Source organism: Phoca vitulina, unplaced genomic scaffold (assembly GCF_004348235.1).
Source record: "Phoca vitulina isolate PV1807 unplaced genomic scaffold, GSC_HSeal_1.0 scaffold18, whole genome shotgun sequence".
Classification (NCBI taxonomy): Eukaryota; Metazoa; Chordata; class Mammalia; order Carnivora; family Phocidae; genus Phoca; species Phoca vitulina.
This window is the reverse complement of record NW_022589721.1, coordinates 4499252-4517476: the sequence shown is the minus strand read 5'-3', so window position 1 is coordinate 4517476 and position 18225 is coordinate 4499252. Positions and strand designations below refer to the sequence as shown.

General features: G+C 38.0%; 1 protein-coding gene and 1 pseudogene across 2 annotated transcripts in view; both read right to left on the bottom strand.

The window, feature by feature from the left end:
- The window catches only part of LOC116639565 (oxidation resistance protein 1), a 154134-nt gene that overhangs the window by 117666 nt on the left and 18243 nt on the right, over positions 1-18225 (bottom strand). The window contains exon 1 of one of the 2 annotated variants that reach the window (XM_032416091.1): positions 1797-2264. The exons of the other annotated variant lie outside the window; for it this stretch is intronic. Within the exon in view, the coding sequence (XP_032271982.1) occupies positions 1797-1815 (19 nt within the window). The 5' untranslated portion in view covers positions 1816-2264. Of the gene's footprint in view, positions 1-1796; positions 2265-18225 lie in introns of those variants that run through there. 2 annotated transcript variants of the gene reach the window in all.
- LOC116639643 lies at positions 5845-5986 on the bottom strand (annotated as a pseudogene).

Below are 18225 nucleotides of genomic sequence, written 5' to 3'. Positions count from 1 at the left end.
TCCTTCAGTTTCACAATGTTGACCACTGTTGAAGAAAACAGATCCACTTATGCAAAAAGATGTCTGAGTGTGCAAGTGTCAGGAGAGAAGGTAAAGGAGGGAGGAAGAAGAGGAGGAGCGGAGGAAGCAGTTGGGGGAGGGGAGGATGCTTGGAGGACAGGCAGAAGAATGGAGGAGGTGTCTAATTTAGCCAGAAGCTTCACTGAAATTCAACGGTGGTCTGAAACCTGTCTGCACCAGATCTCCTGATTATATAAATAATTGCTGTCCTGTATGTGAACAACAGCTTTGAAAAACGGTTGCATACGTTTTTATAACATTTATAACTTCACGTCTAATACTAAAGATTTTTCCATTCTTGCATAGTTTTTAAATCATGAAGAAGGAAAACTAGATAATTTTAATATTTCTCAAATTTGAACTAAATGTAATGATTAAATGTTGGGCAATGCTTGGAAATTAAATTTTATAATGACTGGTTATTAACTTCCTTGATGACTGAAAAGCTTTAGAATTTCTGATTAAAATTAAAAAGTTGTTTGAGCTTAAACTAATCATCTAAATATTTTACTTGGGCATTTTACATATATCATGATTATCATCACAAAATCCGTGTGCTGAACTGGAAAGATGAAATTAGATTGTTTCTAATTAAAAACATTTCTGTTTCTGTAATGAGAGTTTCATACATAAATTGCCCTATAATATGTGAAATGACTGCTTTTGAAATTACTCAAATAAAAAGATACTCAACCTTTTAACTAGGCATTATGCTCATAAATTTATTACTAATTTGAAAGAGATAATATCCTCAACATCATTAAGCCTCATGACTAAGTGGTAAACTGGTAAACTATTATACATTCTGATGTTGTCATATAGTTGCTGTGATGAGGTAAAACTAACCTAGTAATGGAAATTACTTCTTTTGAAAGGCAAAATTATAAATAAATAATAATGCAGGGCAATTTCATTTTTAAAAGTCAATAATGAATTCCATCTGCTGCATGCCATTAAAAATCAAAGAGGTTACTTACATGCTTCAGATCTTTTTATATCTTTATTCCTTCTATTTAAAAGTACAGGTCGATCCATCAATAATAATGTTATTTTGACTTGTTTGACCAAAACTTTAAAAAAAAAAAAAAAAAGACGAAAACCTCCTATTTCTCTCCTCATTTCTCTGGAGCCCAGAGAACTTAAAGGAATAAAATACTAAAGGAAAACAAATACATTTAAGCAAACTGTTAAGAGGATGGTTAGGAGAGACTAATGAAATGAATTACCAGCCATTGAAACCCAGAGCATTGGTGATAAAATCTGAGCATGTGGCTCGATCACTAGTATTTCCCTACCTGTGTACAATTTTTCAGTTAGGGACAAGGTAAGACCATATGGAAACCTTACTGACAAATGATTTCCTGTGAATGAATGAAAAGAAGTCACTAACGACTTGTCATAAATGGCCACTGGACATGAAAACAAACTCTAAATCACTGTGTCTGAATCCATTTCTGAGAGCACCTCCTGATAGAATCACACTTAGCAGCAGCACCTATAGCAAATCAGGGACAAAAAATATACATGCACAGAAAGTCTTGTTCATATCCTATATTTAGATTTAGTATTTCAACAGAGTTTACTCCCTCTGGGCCTCCCCTATCAAACATGCCCTTTCTAGAGGCAGTAACTAACATATCCATATAGCTTATCTGGACTTTAAAAATACAACATAAAGTCAGCCTTCTCTGACTTTCCAAAATGACGTGTTTAAAGCAGAGAGCACTTGCACATACCTTTGCGAGGGCAGAACATTTCTGAGGTCCTCCTTTCAGACCTATTCCGCCAGCAATATGCTGCTTTCAGGAAGAGAGGACAGGGATTGTGGTTCTTGTGCTTCCCTGGGTAATACAGACTTCCTCTCCAGGAGAGTGCCCTCTCCTCCCACCTGGGGCCTGACCCCTTGTGGCAGTGTGAGAGATTCGGAAGTTTCTGTTTCGGCACACAGGAAACTACCCGCCTCGTGACTGTGGACTTGCTCTTGGCTCACTGAACGTTTGGGAAACAGTGCCAGCATGCTCTGCATAATATGTTCCCAAGTTGACCCTACAAGTCTATCCTGGGGTGAGATAAAAGAACTCAGTATCTAACTTCTGTACAGTTTCTTATCATAAAGTAAATCAATGGCATGACCACCTTTAATGAATCTCTATTATTCAGCCTTAATAGCTCTGACAGGCAGTAGGTTTGATAAGCTGGGTACTAACCTAGCTGGTGTTTTGTACCTTTACAGATTTTTTTTTAAGATTTTATTTATTTGTCAGAGAGCGAGAGAGAGCACAAGCAGGGGGAGAAGCAGGCAGAGGGAGAAGCAGGCTCCCCGTGAGCAGAGAGCCCAATGTGGGACTCGAACCCAGGACCCTGGGATCATGACCTGAGCCGAAGGCAGACGCTTAACTGACTGAGCCACCCAGGCGCCCTCCTTTACAGATTTTTAAATGCTGCTGGCTCACTGTCCCAACCTAAGTTTGATTTTTTTTCCCCCCAGAACCTCCTACTGCATCATGAGACTGTATACCTTATACTAATATTATACTATTATGGTTATTTCTTTCTGTATTTTTTTCCTATTAGGACAAGGAGAGAGTCCTCCACAATATCCATCATGGTGCTAAACACTTAGTAATTGAGTGAATGGATAGAAGTCATAATAACTCTCTCCTTCCTACCTGGTCCCCTCTTAATCCACATTCTCTGTTAGCTTTATGGAAGCAGATGGCAGCCTCTAGGGCCTGAGGCTCTCGGACTCCCTGTTCATGTCCTCAAACTTCAGAATCCTGGAGAAGATTTTGATGGACGCTTCTCTTTTATTCTCCCCTGTCATCACACTTTTATGAGATCCTTCAACACAGCTCACTGAGATCCATACATATAATTCTGTATTTTATTTGGGGGTAGGATCTGGCTCTTTTTAAAAGCAAGACTTCATGTTAGAAGAAGAAACACACACACACAAACCCTGGACAAAATATAAATGCACGGTTTTCAACATCTGCAGAATATGCAAAGGAGGGCTTTGACATTTTTACGTCTCACATAGATGGTAATGTTACCTATATTTGCATCATGTTTGAATACAAACAAGAAAGCTACAAAAACACTTATGCATTCATATCAAACACACTTGTGAACTGGGATATGACAGGTGCCTCTATGAGGAAATAACTACATCTATATATGTGCCGTATCTATACAAGATATGTATTTCCCAATATTTTGTCATTTGCTCTTTCTTATTTGCTCTCATTAGGAACCTGATAGGAGTTAGACTTGACTCACTTGTCAGCTAAGTGTAGTTCTTTCAGGGATTTGTAAGACCAGATCAATCTTTTAATTGTGCTTAGACCCGTCCATTAGGCATCCGATGAACAGTTTCCTATGAGTAGTACCGGCTCTTGGACATTCCTTTCTCTTAGCTGCTCATCATCTTTGGGATCCAGGCTGCTGAGAGACTCTCATTTAAAAATATTTTGGGGCGCCTGGGTGGCTCAGTTGTTAAGCATCTGCCTTCAGCTCAGATCATGATCCCAGGGTCCTGGGATCGAGCCCCGCATCGGGCTCCCTGCTCAGCGGGAAGCCTGCTTCTCCCTCTCCCACTCCCCTGCTTGTGTTCCTTCTCTCACTATGTCTCTTTCTGTCAAATAAATAAAATCTTTAAAAAATATATTTTAAATGCTGTGATCAGAAATGCCACTGCTTCTACATCTCCTTTAGTTTTTATTCTAGATTCTTTCTCTTAGTTTTTTATTTTCCTAGTTTACTTTTCATTTATTTTTTATATCTGTTATTACAGCATGTAGATTGACCAATTTATGATAATGTGATTTTATTTAATTTTTTTGAAAGCATTCTAAAAATTTTATTATGGTAAGAAAATTTAGCATGAGATACATCCTCTTAAAGAAATTTAAGTGTACAGTACATTATCATTAACTATGATAATGTTACTTTAAATGTCCACGTCTGTTGGTTTATTTTTATGACATGGAGAATTCTGCTTGATCACATAATTAGAGCTTGTTCAAAATGAATTTTGTTTTCGAAGATGGTAGAGAAAAGACCCTTTGATAATGGAAAATTTATGATAAAAACTCTTTCCAAGACTTGGGTAATTTTGGAGTCATGTGATCTTCCTATTTATAGATGTTAATTGTTGGCAGGTAGGATTATAAAAGTACTTTTGCTAGTATCACACTACAATGCCAAGGATACAGTCTTAACCTGAGATGTGATTGCACCCTTTTCAAAAATCACTCTGCAAAAGACCAAGAACACTTTCCCTGGTCCAGAGAAAACATCTAGCTTCTCTAGGAGAAAAGTTACTTATCAAGTGTTTAACTAATTTTTTTTGAACAAAGGTGGTGTTCTTAAAAGAAATTCTGAACTGCTTATAGTACCCCTTATTGTTGGGTATTTTAAGTGTTAGGCTTCATGGGAAAAGAAGTACCTCACAAAATTCCTGTAAGTTTAGCATGCACAAAAGAGCTTTAACTAAAGCAAATCACGGAGCATGTAATAAAACTGTGTTGTTTCCTGAGCGTCGACCAGTTTGAGGCAAGCCTGTGCTAAGCACAGGGGTTACTGTGCTGATTCAGCCATCTGATACACACGGCCTTTTAAATTTTCTTCCTTCTTGTGAACATACTTTGTGACTAAAGAAAAGAAGTCTCTCATAGTTCTGTGCTTTTTCCCTTAGGAAAAATGTCACATATTAAGCAGGGAGCATGTTTTCCATTCTATTCTTCCCTCCTGTTCCATTCCTCAGCAATCTGTACTCAGTAGTCAGCGTACCTCCTGCCTTGGCTGGGCTACATCAGTGAATGCAAAGGTTGCAGAGTGAGGAACAGAGTGAGTTAAGGCTCCAGAGCCAGTCTGCCTGGGTTCAAATCTCTGTTTCTCCACCTTCCAGACATGAGGTCTGAGATCAATCATCGACCTCTCTGCCTCTCAGTTTTATCATCTATGAAACCAGGATTTTAACACTTCCTACCTCATAAGGCTGCTAGAAGGATTAAAAGATTTCATACATACAAGTACTTAGAACAGTACTTGGCATGTAATAAGTACTCAATAAACACTAGCTTGTTAAATTATCATTATGAAGAGAGAGCTATACAAGTATGTGTAGATGTCTCACATATTGCCTTCCACGTCAAGATAAGCCATGTTTATATAACAGTCTTTATAATGCAGAAATTTCTTAGGATGAACTTTTCAAAACAAAGCCTGAATAAACAAACAAGCAAAAAGCGGAATCAGATCTATAAATACAGAGAAGAAACATGGTGGCCAGAGGGGAGGAGAGTAGGGGGAATAGGCAAAATGGGTGAAGGGGAGTGGAAGCCACAGGCTTCCAGTTATGGAATGAATAAGTCATGGGGATGAAAGGCACAGCACAGGGAATACAGTCAATGATATTGTAATAGAATGGCATAGTGACAGATCGTAGCTACACTTGTGAGCATAGCATATGTATAGAGTTGTTGAATCACTATGTTGTACACCTGAAACTGTAATACCATGTGTGAACTATACTCAACATTTTTTTTAAAAACCTTTTATTTTATTTCATATTTTTATGTTTTATTTTTTTCTTAATTTTAACTCCAATAGAGTTAACATAGTGTTATATTATTTTCAGGTGTACAATATATTGATTTAACAATTCTATACATTATTCAGTGCTCATCACGTTAAATGTAGACTTAGTCCCCGTCACCTATTTCACCCATCTCCCCACCCACCTCTCTTCTGGTACCCAACAGTTCTCTATTTTTTTTTCTTACTTGTAGTAACAATTACTATCAAACTTCACTCATTGGGCCAGAGACCCTTGTGGTGTTAGTGAAAGACTTGCCCCTCGTGTAGCACCCTACCTACACTTGTGAGTTCATCGGCCAGCCAAGTTTGTTCTCTATAGTGGAGTTTGTTGTTTGGTTTGTCTCTTTTTTCCTTTGTTTCTTAAATTCTACATATGAATGATCATATAGTATTTGTCTTTCTCTGACTTATTTCACTTAGCGTTATACCTTCTACATCCATCCATGTTGCTGTAAATGACAAGGTTTCATTCTTTTTTATGGCTGAGTAGTATTCCACGTCTTTATCCATTCATCTATCAATGGGCACTTGGTTTGCTTCCATAATTTGGCTACTATAAATAATGCTGCAGTAAACATAGGGGGTGCATATATCTTTTTAAATTAGTGTTTTCATATTCTAAAAAAAGCTTTTCTTAACTGTCTGATTCAGAAAATTCAAAATTATCAAGAGAAGAGATACAGAAAAGAAATAAAAGAAAAAAGTGCAGATCATAGTGACAAATGAGTTTTAGGCTGGATTTCAAGATCTTATGATAATGTCTATAGAAGAAAATGAATGGTTATACACATAACAAGTTATATAGTATGTGAAAATTATAATACTCTAAAAGAAATACATTAAAGTTAATGTCTGATTAAAATATTTACATCAAGGGTGCTTTGGAGACTGCCTAATAGTATATATTTTTAACTTTTTACTTTATAAATTATTATAATTATTAATTATAAAATTTCACTGAATATGAATAATGTACCTTAAGTATACTGTCCTCATTTCTATATGATGTTCTGCTCCAGTTTCTCTTCTACCTTTACTTACATTTATTTTGCATAAACTTGAAAATAGTATGCTTATCAGAAAAAAAATTTTTTTCAGCCAAAGGAAGAAAATCTTTAGGATTATGGACATCAAGAAGGGGAAACAACAAAGATCAAGTAGAAGAAAATGAAAGAGAAAAATGATGAAATGATTAGAGACTGATTAATAAGAAAAGAAAATGGAATACATATCATTTTAGAAAATAATTCAAGATCTTTCAGTCATATAAATCAATCCTGGAAAAAAGCAGCTCTCTTGAAAAAATAGAATGAACTTTTGTTTGTTTGTTTGTACATTTTTTTTTACCATACAGAGGTATGTAAATTAAAATTATACTATATTTGGTCTATTTAGACCATGTGGCTAGAAACTGATGTAAAAACTGGAATTCATTACTTTATTTTTTAAAACAATGTATTACACTTCCTGACAAAAGTCACTGCTATCGTACATCTCCATCACTATCCAAAGGCTAGAAAGGATTCTAGACTTCAGATAAGTTAATTTTGGAACAATCAGGAAAGAGTGGGGATGGAAAGGGGCAAAGAGAACAGACTGGGGTGTCAGGCTGTCTGGCCAGCGATGCTAGTTTACACAGGACAAAGACTTTTCTCCACCTGCTGTCACCTTTCTGATACCCGTCCAGTTCTCCAGGGTCTAACAGTTCTGGCTCAGTAATTCTCAGGGCAACATCCTTGCACTGGAGAGACTCCCTCGTGTTGTCCTTGGTCCTCAATATCCCTTTTCCCCACTAATGCATGCAGTCCAGTTTGTGTTCTCAGTCTAAGTACAAAATCATGAGGACAATTAAAATTGATACTCAGACTAAATTAGACCTGACAGAGTGGATTCACTGTTCACCATCACAGGATCTGGCCCTAACAACTCCCTTCCATCCTTATCTTCTTGCTCACTGAGTGTAACACACACACGCCTCTTGGCTGTTCCTTGAACACACCAAGCATTCTCCTGGCCTAAGGCCTTTGCACTTTTCTTAGAATGTTCTTCCCAGACATTGGCCTGACTTTGCTTCGTCATTATATTTAGGTCCCTGTTCATACACCTCTTCACTAGAGACTCCAGTACCCAAGGAAGCACCTCATGTATGGTTTCCTTTCATGACATTTATCACTAACTGACATTATACATTTCTATGTTTCTGAATAGTCACCCCCACTAGAATTTAAGCTCTAAGAATGTTCAAGTCTTCACATCCAAAATGCCCTCTGTAACATTGTAGGAGGTCAATAAATATCTGTCCAATGACCCAACCAGAAGTTGCTAGGCATATAACAGGTGTTCAATGAGTATCTGTGGAAAACCTTGACTGAATGAATATGTACACACTTTATGCTAGTTCCAGAAATGTATTCATAATAATCCAATTTTTTTGTTATTTTGGTTTTAATTTTGATTTGATCAGACTTGGAGTGTCATGAATGTTCTCTAGGGGAACGTCATTTAAGTTGAGATTTAAAGGAAGAATAAATCAGACAAATAGGATTATGTGTTCAACAAGTTGTTGTAAGCAGGGGAAAATGAAACTAACTGTTCAGGGCAGAGAGACTAACATGGGCAAAGGCCTGGCGGCTAGAGAAACCTTCAGCTGAAAGTGAAGTGTGACTGTAGCATGGTAAGGGAGAGGGCAAGAAAAATTTGGGCAAAGAGAGAGAAGAGATATAAGATGAGAGAAATAAACAAGAACCCACACCTTCATGTGCCTTGTAAATTATACTGAGGATGTGGATTTCAATCTGAGGGCAATAGGGAGACACGTAGACTTTTTATTTTATTTTTTTAAGATTTTATTTATTTATTTGAGAGAGAGAGAATGGGAGACAGAGAGCATGAAAGGGAGGAGGGTCAGAGGGAGAAGCAGACTCCCCGCCGAGCAGGGAGCCGGATGCAGGATTCGATGCGGGACTCGATCCCGGGACTCCAGGATCATGACCTGAGCCGAAGGCAGTTGCTTAACCAACTGAGCTACCCAGGCACCCCTAGAGAGACACGTAGACTTTTAAGCAGAGCATTAAGAGATGAAATTATCCGCAATACAGGAGATGGATTGGAGGGGGACACATTCTGAATGCAAAAGACCACCTGGGAGGTGATTATAATCCATTGTGATATTGAAGCTGAATAAATGTGAGGGCTGAAAGAGTAGATCCGCTGAAGAGACTACAGGTAGAATAGTATAGAATAGAACAGGATTCCTTGAGAGAGTGTAGCTGTGTTGGTGGGGGAGATGTGGTAGGGGAGGTAGAGGAAACAATCTAGTTTGGTAACAGAGAACAATGAAGGAACTCAGGTTAAAAGGGACCTAATAAAACCAATTGTGGAAAGGTTGATTTTGAAATACCTGTGGAATATCCTAATGGATATGTTTAGTAAACAGCTGAATTTATAAGTCTATTGTTAATTATAATCTTTTTGGCTAGAAATTTAGATTCAAGCATCATTTGCTCAAAGATGTGAATTAATATTGCTTAGGATAAACGTTTTCTCACTATTCTTTATCTAGATTCAACTACTGTTAATATTTAATTCCTTTTCTTTTACATTTGTGTTTTCTTTCTCTCTGTGATATTTATGTATGTACACACACACACACACACACACACAATGTGCATATTTGCTGAACCATCTGAGCATAAGTTACATGCATCATGGCCCTTTGTCCCTAAATACTTATGTATACTTCCTATGAATACAGATGTTTTTACATAACCACAGAGCTGTTTTTAACTTCAATTTCACATTGACATAATACTTTTATATGATCTGTTGTCTGTATTCCAATTTTGACTACTGACCCAGTAATGACTCCAGACAGCATTTTTAATTCTGAAGTAAAGGTCAATTTCTTCTGCTACGTTTAGCTTTCACAACTACACAAAAATCTAAGAACCACATTCAGTAGTTGATTTTGTTTGCATTTTCCTACCTACAAAAGAAGTAATAAGGTTTGTAAGGATATTTCCTTATATTACTAAAGTCCATTTCTTACAGCTTTTTATTTTTTATTTTTTTTTAAGATTTTATTTATTTGAGAGAGAGAGTGTGTGTGTATGTGAGAGGGAGAGGGAGAAGCAGACTCCCCACTGAGCAGGGAGCCTAACATGGGGCTCAATCCCAGGACCCCAGGATCATGACCTGAGCTGAAGGCAGACAGGCGCCCCATTTCTTACAGCTTTTCAAACTCTACGGTTTCATCATCAATAAAGGGAAAAAGCCACCATGTGAATAAAAAAGTGTTGCCAAAATTGACCTCCTCTGTATAGTATTTGCTTTTATACTTTTTATAAATAAACAACAAAGCTACTTAATGTGCCAGACAACTCTTCCTATTACTAAGATCACCTAGTTTGAGTTATATTATTTTTTTCTCTCTTCAGGAAAGTAACCAATTAGGAAAGGATGAAGAGCAGTGGTGGAGGGGGGACAAAGTCTATTCAGAGAGTATTGTTTATAATTAAGGTCACCTCTAAGAAGTATCAAAATTAGCTAGAGCTAATTCACTAGGCTGTCAGTAGGAGTTCAGAGTAGGGCAACATAAACCATCAGCATTCCAAACCTAGCATGACTAGAGTGGCACAATGGGAGGCTTTATAGGAATCCTTTGCACCCACTTACAAAGTTGCTAAACTGGTTTCTGTTTCCTTTGTGGGTGTTTTGGCAAAAGAAGAAAAGCATGCTTTGGCTTGTCACTGAGAGTTGATCTCTAATGGAAAGGGAACAGACTTATCAGGATTATTTAACTCCACAAATGCCCTAATTTAACATGGGTAAAAGCCACCCACACATGGACAAATGCCTTCCTTCCCACACCACCCCTCTTTTTATGCAGATATAAGAACTGCACGTGGATTAATCTGCGAGCCATGTCAAAGGCAGAGGTTTGACAAGTCCTAGATCTCTGATTTAAAAAAAAAAAAAATACATATAGCAGTCCTCAAGTTGTCCTCAGAAACCACCACCAAGATGACCAAACTACGATATGTTTGTCATTAGGCTACTGGAAGATTTGCCACTAAAATACATAAACTCCAGCGAGCCTTCATAAAACAGAAGCCTTAAAAACAAAGTCAAATGGCAGGGCTCCAGGGCAGTGGTAGAGCTAGGGTCTCTGAAATCAGATACATCTGAGTTTGAATTCTCTCTGTCACTGACTGTGTAGCTTTGGCTGAGTTATATAAAGCTCTTTAGCCTCCCACGGCCTCACTAATGAAAAAGGAGAAAATACACCTTCCTGCCAGGGCATTACATTAGGATTAAATGAGATCATGCATGTACAATGTCTAAGGACAATGTCTGCAAATGGTAGGTGCTTAAAAAGAATTCCCTGAGCCCTTCAGTGTGCTGACAAAGATGGAGGCCAAAGGAATGGAAAGGAAGGACCTGAGGCTTCCTGGGGATGGAGGCACAAATCAGTGAAGGAAGGAAAGCACAAGACAGTTAGGAGGCTCTGCCTATATCCTGACAAGGGCACAAGAAGCTTGAACTTGGAGAGCACTTGTGAGGGTGGGAAGGAGTCCATGTTCACATGTGCATGTCAGAAGAGTAGGGCCACTCTGGCAACCAGCAGGGATTAAGGATATTTTGAGTCAAAAATGGTCACTTGAATTCTGGAGATATTTTCTGGGACACAGAGAAGATTAAGGAGGAGTTTCCCAGCTCAAGCTGGACATGCGGTGCTTTAGGCTTGACAGAAAGTTCTACTTGGTGCTTTAAGCTTGACAGAAAGTTCTACTTGGGGGGGGTCAGCTACATATAGGTGAGTTGATACCCTCACAGAAAGTATCCTCAAGAAAGAAGTGTAGCACGAGAACAGGAAAGCCGTAGACCATGTGTACTGAGGTCAGACGTAACAACCCTGTTCTTTCACAGCTTTAAAGGCAGAGTGCCAAAACAATGTTTGTAAAAGGTACTGAAATGCAGTGTGGGAGGGCTTTGTGCTTATCTGGTTTCTGGGACATTGGTCAGATGGCATCCTCTTTAACAACAAAAACCATTCAGAGAGGGTTGCTTCCTCTTTGGGGGATTAAGAACAGCAAAAACTAACATCCCCTGTGTGTTTACTTAGTGGCAGGTACTCTGCTGTGGTAGGAAGAACAAAAGTGTCCCTGTCCTAATCCCTGGAACCTGGGAACATGTGACCCTACTTACATGGCAAAGAGGAATTAAGGTTGCTAATTAATTGGCCTCGAGATAGGAAATTATCCTGATGGGACCGGTGTGATCACAGGGGTTCTCATTAAGTAGAGAATGGAGACTGGAGAGTTGGTGGCTGAGTGATGGGAAAGACTTGACTGGCCACTGCTGGCTATTGGAAGATGGAAAAGGCAAGAAAATGGATCCTTCCCTAGAGTCTCCAGAAAGAAAAGCAGCCCTACCCACATACTGACTTTAGCCTTGTGAGATGCATTTTGAACTTAGACCACCAGAACTATAAGATAATAAATTTGTGTTGTTTTAAGCCACTCACTTGTTGGTAATTTGATACAACTGCAACAGGGAAACCAATACATCTGCTAAATACTTCACATGGTGCATCTGAGGCAGGACCTATTATTAATCCCATTTTAGAGAAAATTAAAAAGAATTCCTTGAGAAGCTTAGAGAGGTCCTACTCTGGTGTGATACCAAAGCCCACGCTCTTAACCACTATTTTCTCACCCACCAAATTCTTCCAAAAGATCTCAAGAGGGGCCTCAAGTTATCATCTTCCATTCTTCCAGAAAGTTCCTCAATATAGTTCTACTCATTCAAAGATACTTATGTCATGGTATAATGGGACAAGAATGGATTATAATCACACCTAATAAAAACAATATGAGTATTTTCTTGTTAGGATGACTAGTTAATTTGTAGTGGTTGCTTTCAACCAGGAAATAAAAAGGGCCTTATCACAAATAACTAATTTCCATTCATCGAAGCTTAGTGTTTATGTCATTTCAAACTAAGGTGGTTGGTTCAATTACAGCAAGCTATTAGGTAAGCCTCAGCTGAGTCTTGTTGGAGAAGGAAGAACATCTGACCTATAAAAGAGACCTCAGACAGAAACCAGATCAGTAATGCTGAAAGGTAGCCATACCTTTGTGTTTTAATTCCTGTAGTTTTAATTTTGATAATTTTTTAAATTTTAGTTTTCAAATGTAAAACATTACAGAGACCATTTCTTTAGGAATTGTACAGTAAACTCTTTCAAGAAATCTGAGCTGAAGAGAGCATTATGTAGCGTCTGACCTATTAACTGATTGTAATCTGATGTGGCTTTTTATCCAGAATGACAGCCTGTGGTACCTCAAAATACTTTGTGCAAAGAGATGTATGAATCATATACATACACGTGTACACAGGCCACATGAACACGCTCACATGCTTGTGCACATACAAAAGCAGCTTCAATCGTTTCTGAAATGCTTCCTTCCTGGTATAGTCTTCAGGCATATTATATAAACTTTTTGAGAACCATTCTGAGAACAAGAAAAACTTATATAACCATTATCAAATACTAGGCATGCCTTCCATGTTATTACAAATAGCTGTACAAACATTTCTCCATCAGCTGTGTGCTGGAAAGGCAATAGACAGTTTTATTCAATAAAACTCTTCCTCTTTTCTCTTTGTCCCTGGTTTAAAATCATGCAATCCAGCACTTTAGTAAAGCAACTGAGTTTTGTTACTGCTTAAATTTCTGCATCTGTCCACAGAAAACTCATGGATGAGTTCAAAAGCAGTGATTTCTAATGCTGCAAGTCTTAATAAGAACAATACTCATAGGGGCGCCTGGGTGGCTCAGACGTTGTTAAGCGTCTGCCTTCCACTCAGGTCATGATCCCAGGATCTTGGGATCGAGCCCCACCTCGGGTTCCCTGCTCAGCGGGGAGCCTGCTTCTCCCTCTCCCTCTGCCTGCAGCTCCCCCTGCTTGTGCTCGCTCTCTGTCAAATAAATAAATAAAATCTTTAAAAAAAAAGAAAAAGAACAATACTCATAGAATTTCACAGAAAGCCAAAAACTAATACCATATCTAATTTGGTGGTTATCAACAATACTGTATATGACAGAAAATGAAAAGATGGCATCTAAGCATTTTTAAAGTTCATATAAATATGCAGATTTATCCAACTAATTACATATTTTGTGTCCCCTGTTAAAAGATGGTACATATGAACATATATTCCCATGAACACGGAAGAAGTTTTGCACTCTCTGTCCATTACTAGCAATGCCTTTTCCTGAGATAGCCATGTTTTCCTGTTTTGCAGTTCTTGGCTACTAACAGCCTACTAACAGCAAAGGTTCCAGCAATGTGTCAAGAGGCCTGAGTCTGAGAAAGAAATCCCCTGTGTTGAGGAATTGTGGGTAAGTTCTTAGGAACAGCGGTGACTGATACCAAATCTACGTATACTGAATACTGTTTCCAGCTTTTTGCAGAAATCACCTTCACCATTTCTTCTCTTCCAACCTCCAATACCCAATAAAGTGTCACTCTAACGTTTAGTTGTGCTTTGGGGGCCAAAGGAAGAACATGGGGTTTCCAGCTTGAAGCAAAGTGGGCCAGTGAGTGAGATTGTGCACTCAGCAAGTGCTGTAGCGAAGAGCGATGATTAGAAGCAAAATGACAGAGAAGCAAGTTGCATGTAGTCTGACTCAGTGACAGCTATTCTTGAAAGCAGTGGAGAGTCAATTGTTTATAGCTGGAAGAAAAGCAGTTTAGATTAGATGGCAGATAGCTATTACAAGTAATAGCTAAGAGCAAGCATTAGGATAAAACAATCCTGAGATTAAACCCTACCCTACTGTTGACCACAGGGTGATCTTAGCCTAGCTCTTTCTCTGGCCTACTTCCTCATTCATAAAATTGGATAACTAAAAAAAAAAAAAAAAATCCTTTGAAGTCTTCACAAAGAGAGCACATGTACAGCACATAGCAGACTATCCAGCACGTAGAAAAAATTCAAACAATAGCTACTCTCATTAATAAAGAGACGCCTGTAGAACTTCTACTGTGGTTTGCAAGGGCCATTTAATAACTAACATTTGTGCTTGATGCTGAGTTGTGACAGGTTTTCTTTCCCTCTGAAAGCCAAGCTTTCTGACTACACACAACATCTGGGCTTATCCCTTCACCAATAGGAAGTCACAGTCCTTTTGAAATTGTTTTTCCCCGATCCATTTTTCAAAAGGTGTTTGAAAATATACTTAAAAAGTGGTTTGAAAAAAAATAAAAAAAAATAAAAGATGGTTTGGGTTTTTACAAAAGTGCGATTGTTGGCTTGAGGTCAAGTGTTATGGCATACAATTAGTACACTGCATAGCCTGGTTTTTCAAGTTTTTCCATTTAATCCTTACAAATGTTTAGGTTGCTTCTGTTTATTCCTGATTTTTAAAGCAATTCAAGGAATTGTTTTCTAAGACATCTTAAAGTGTTTTTTCATTAAAATTTAAAGTTCTGTTAAAGTCTTTATTGTTAGAGAGGACTACTAATATTCAATATTAAACATCTATGCAATGCAAAAAAGTAATGAAAATAAAATAACAACCACCCATCATAAGCCGATCACCCACAGGCAACCATTATTAAATAGTATACAACCTAATACACTGAATACATTTTTAGTTGCCACTTCTTGAGATATATTGTAGAGATTTTAATTGATAGTTTTAGCTCAGAAGGATGATAGTATTATCTACCATATAGTATTTTTAAAATGTAGAAAAACAAGATGAAAAACATTAAAAGTCATTTTTTTGTTGTTCTTCCTTTTATATATTGCAGACTACATAAAAATATTTTACACTCTATGTGTTTGGAAGGAAACTAATTTGAGGATGAGGGCACATCAAGACTTCCTGATTTTATAAATAATTTTGGGAAATCTATATTTTCCCATATTTTCATAAAGGATGACTGGCTTACTGACATCATCCTATCTCCTCCTGGTACTTACTAACAACAGACCCTGACTCCAGTCACATGCAGTTGGAATATAGTGAGAGGGGTCAGGCCAGGCAGGAAAGAACAAAAGAAAACAAAATGAAACATTGGAGCATACCTTCAAGATACACAGGCTGTGATAAATTAATAGAGAAATGATTTTTTTTTCCACCCTTAAAATGGCAAAGATGCTTTTACTAGCAAAAATACTGTTGTGAAAGTGAAGTCAACTTCTCATATACTATTGGAGGGAATGTAAATTGGTCCCGCCTAACTAGAACATGATTTAATACATTTGAATTTAAAAAATCATAAGAATGTTCATACCCATCAGACCCAGCAACTCCAATTCTAGTGATTTACTCTAAAGACTGAGAATCATAAAGCAAATACCATATGATTTCACTCATATGTGGAATTTAAGAAACAAAACAAATGAGCAAAGGAAAAAACAACAACCAAGAAACAGACTCTTGACCACAGAGAACAAACTGATGCTCACCAGAGGTAGTGGGGGGATGGGTGAAGTAGGTGATGGGAAATAAGGAGGGCACTTGTGATGAGCACTGGATGATGTATGGAAGTGCTGAATCACTATACTGTGCACCTGAAACATAACAGTGTATGTTAACTATACTGGTATTAAAATAAATTTTTAAAAAGAATATTTACTAGGACATCATTCATAAAAGTGAAAAGAATAAAAACTGGTTTAACCATACAATAATAGAGGAATAAGGGACTGGCTAATACTTGAGATTAATATACAATAGAATATTACACAATCATTAAAATTCATGTTTTTACTGTTAAGTCAATAAAAAGTAAAATGAACCATACACCATCCTAATTTTAAGACAAATAATATTTCATATATATATATACATGCATATGTATATGCATATAGATATTTATACACATACATATGCAAATATATGTAATGTATATCTAACTACTAACTTGGTGAAATACATATTTCTTTTCTTAAAAAAAGATTTATTTATTTATTTATTTATATTTATTTATTCACTTATTTTTGCAGGGGAGGGGCAGAGGGAGAAGGAGAGGGAGAGAAGCAGACTCCTCACTGAGTGCGGAGCCCAATGCAGGGTTCAATCTCATGACCCTGAGATCATGACCCAACCCGAAATCAAGAGTTGGACACTTAACCCACTGAGCCAACCAGGCACCTCAAAATATAGTATTTCTAAAACTGAGCACCATCTTCTGACCCCACCCTGTAGGCCAAAATATCCATCCTCTCTTCTTTCAAGATTTAGTAAATAGCACTACCCATCCACTCATTTGCTCATGCCAAAATCCTAAGAATCATTCTTGATTATTTCCTTTCTTTCCTCCTCCAAATCCTATTTCTCAGCAAACCCTGTTTCACTTCCAAATTTATTTAAAATCCGTCTACTTCTACTGCCAGCGTCCTACTCCAAAGCTGCCCTTATCTTTTGCTTGGATCATGACAGGGACTCTAACTGTTCTCCATTCTTGTCCCTCAGTTTATTCATGAAGATCATGTCAGGGGCGCCTGGGTGGCTCAGTGGTTAAGCGTCTGCCTTTGGCTCGGGTCATGATCCCAGGGTCCTGGGATCGAGCCCCATATCGGACTCCCTGCTCGGCGGGAAGCCTGCTTCTCCCTCTCCCACTCCCCCTGCTTGTGTTTCCTCTCTCGCTGTCTCTCTCTGTCAAATAAATAAATAAAATCTTAAAAAAAAAAAAAAGGAAGATGTCATTCCTTTCATGTTAATTTGCTATTGTTGTGTAACAAATTGCCATGAATTTAGCAGCTTAAAAACAACAGAAATTTATTACCTCATAATTTATTACCCAGTTTTTTTTTGGAACAGGAGTCCAGGCATGGCTTTGTGGGGCTCTCTGCTGAAGATCTTACCAGGCTGAAATCAAGGTGTTGGCAGGGGCTGCAGGATCATTGGAGCTCTTTCCAAGCTCATTGGTTGTTGGCAGAATCTAATTTCTTGCAGTTGTAGGCCTGAGGCCTTTAGTAACTAGACACCACCCACCGTTCCCTGCTGCATGGGCCTTTCCACACAGCAGTTTGCTTCTTAGAGCCAATGGAAAAGCTTATTTGCTTTATCAGAATATCTCTGACTTCTGTCTAAGATCTCTAGACCCTCTTTTATTTATTTATTTTTAATATTTTATTTATTTATTTGAGAGAGAAGGGGAGAGCACAGAGGAAGAAGCAGACTCCCCGCCAAGCAGGGATCCTGACCCGGGGCTTAACCCCAGGGCCCCGAGACCATGACCCCAGCTGAAGGCAGAGGCTCAACCGACTGAGCCACCCAGGCTTCCCACCAGACCCTCTTTTAAAGAGCTCACTTGATTAGGCCAGGTCCATCCAGAATAATCTCCCTCTGGACTAACTTAAAATCAACTGATTAGGGACCCTGATTACATTTCTAAAATCCTTTCACCCTTCCCATACAACATAACCTAATCACAGGAGTGATGTCTTCATATTCATATTCATATTCCTGCCCATGCTCATTGAATGGGAAAAGATTTACAGTATACTAGAGGTTGAGAGTCTTGGGAGCTTATTTGGACT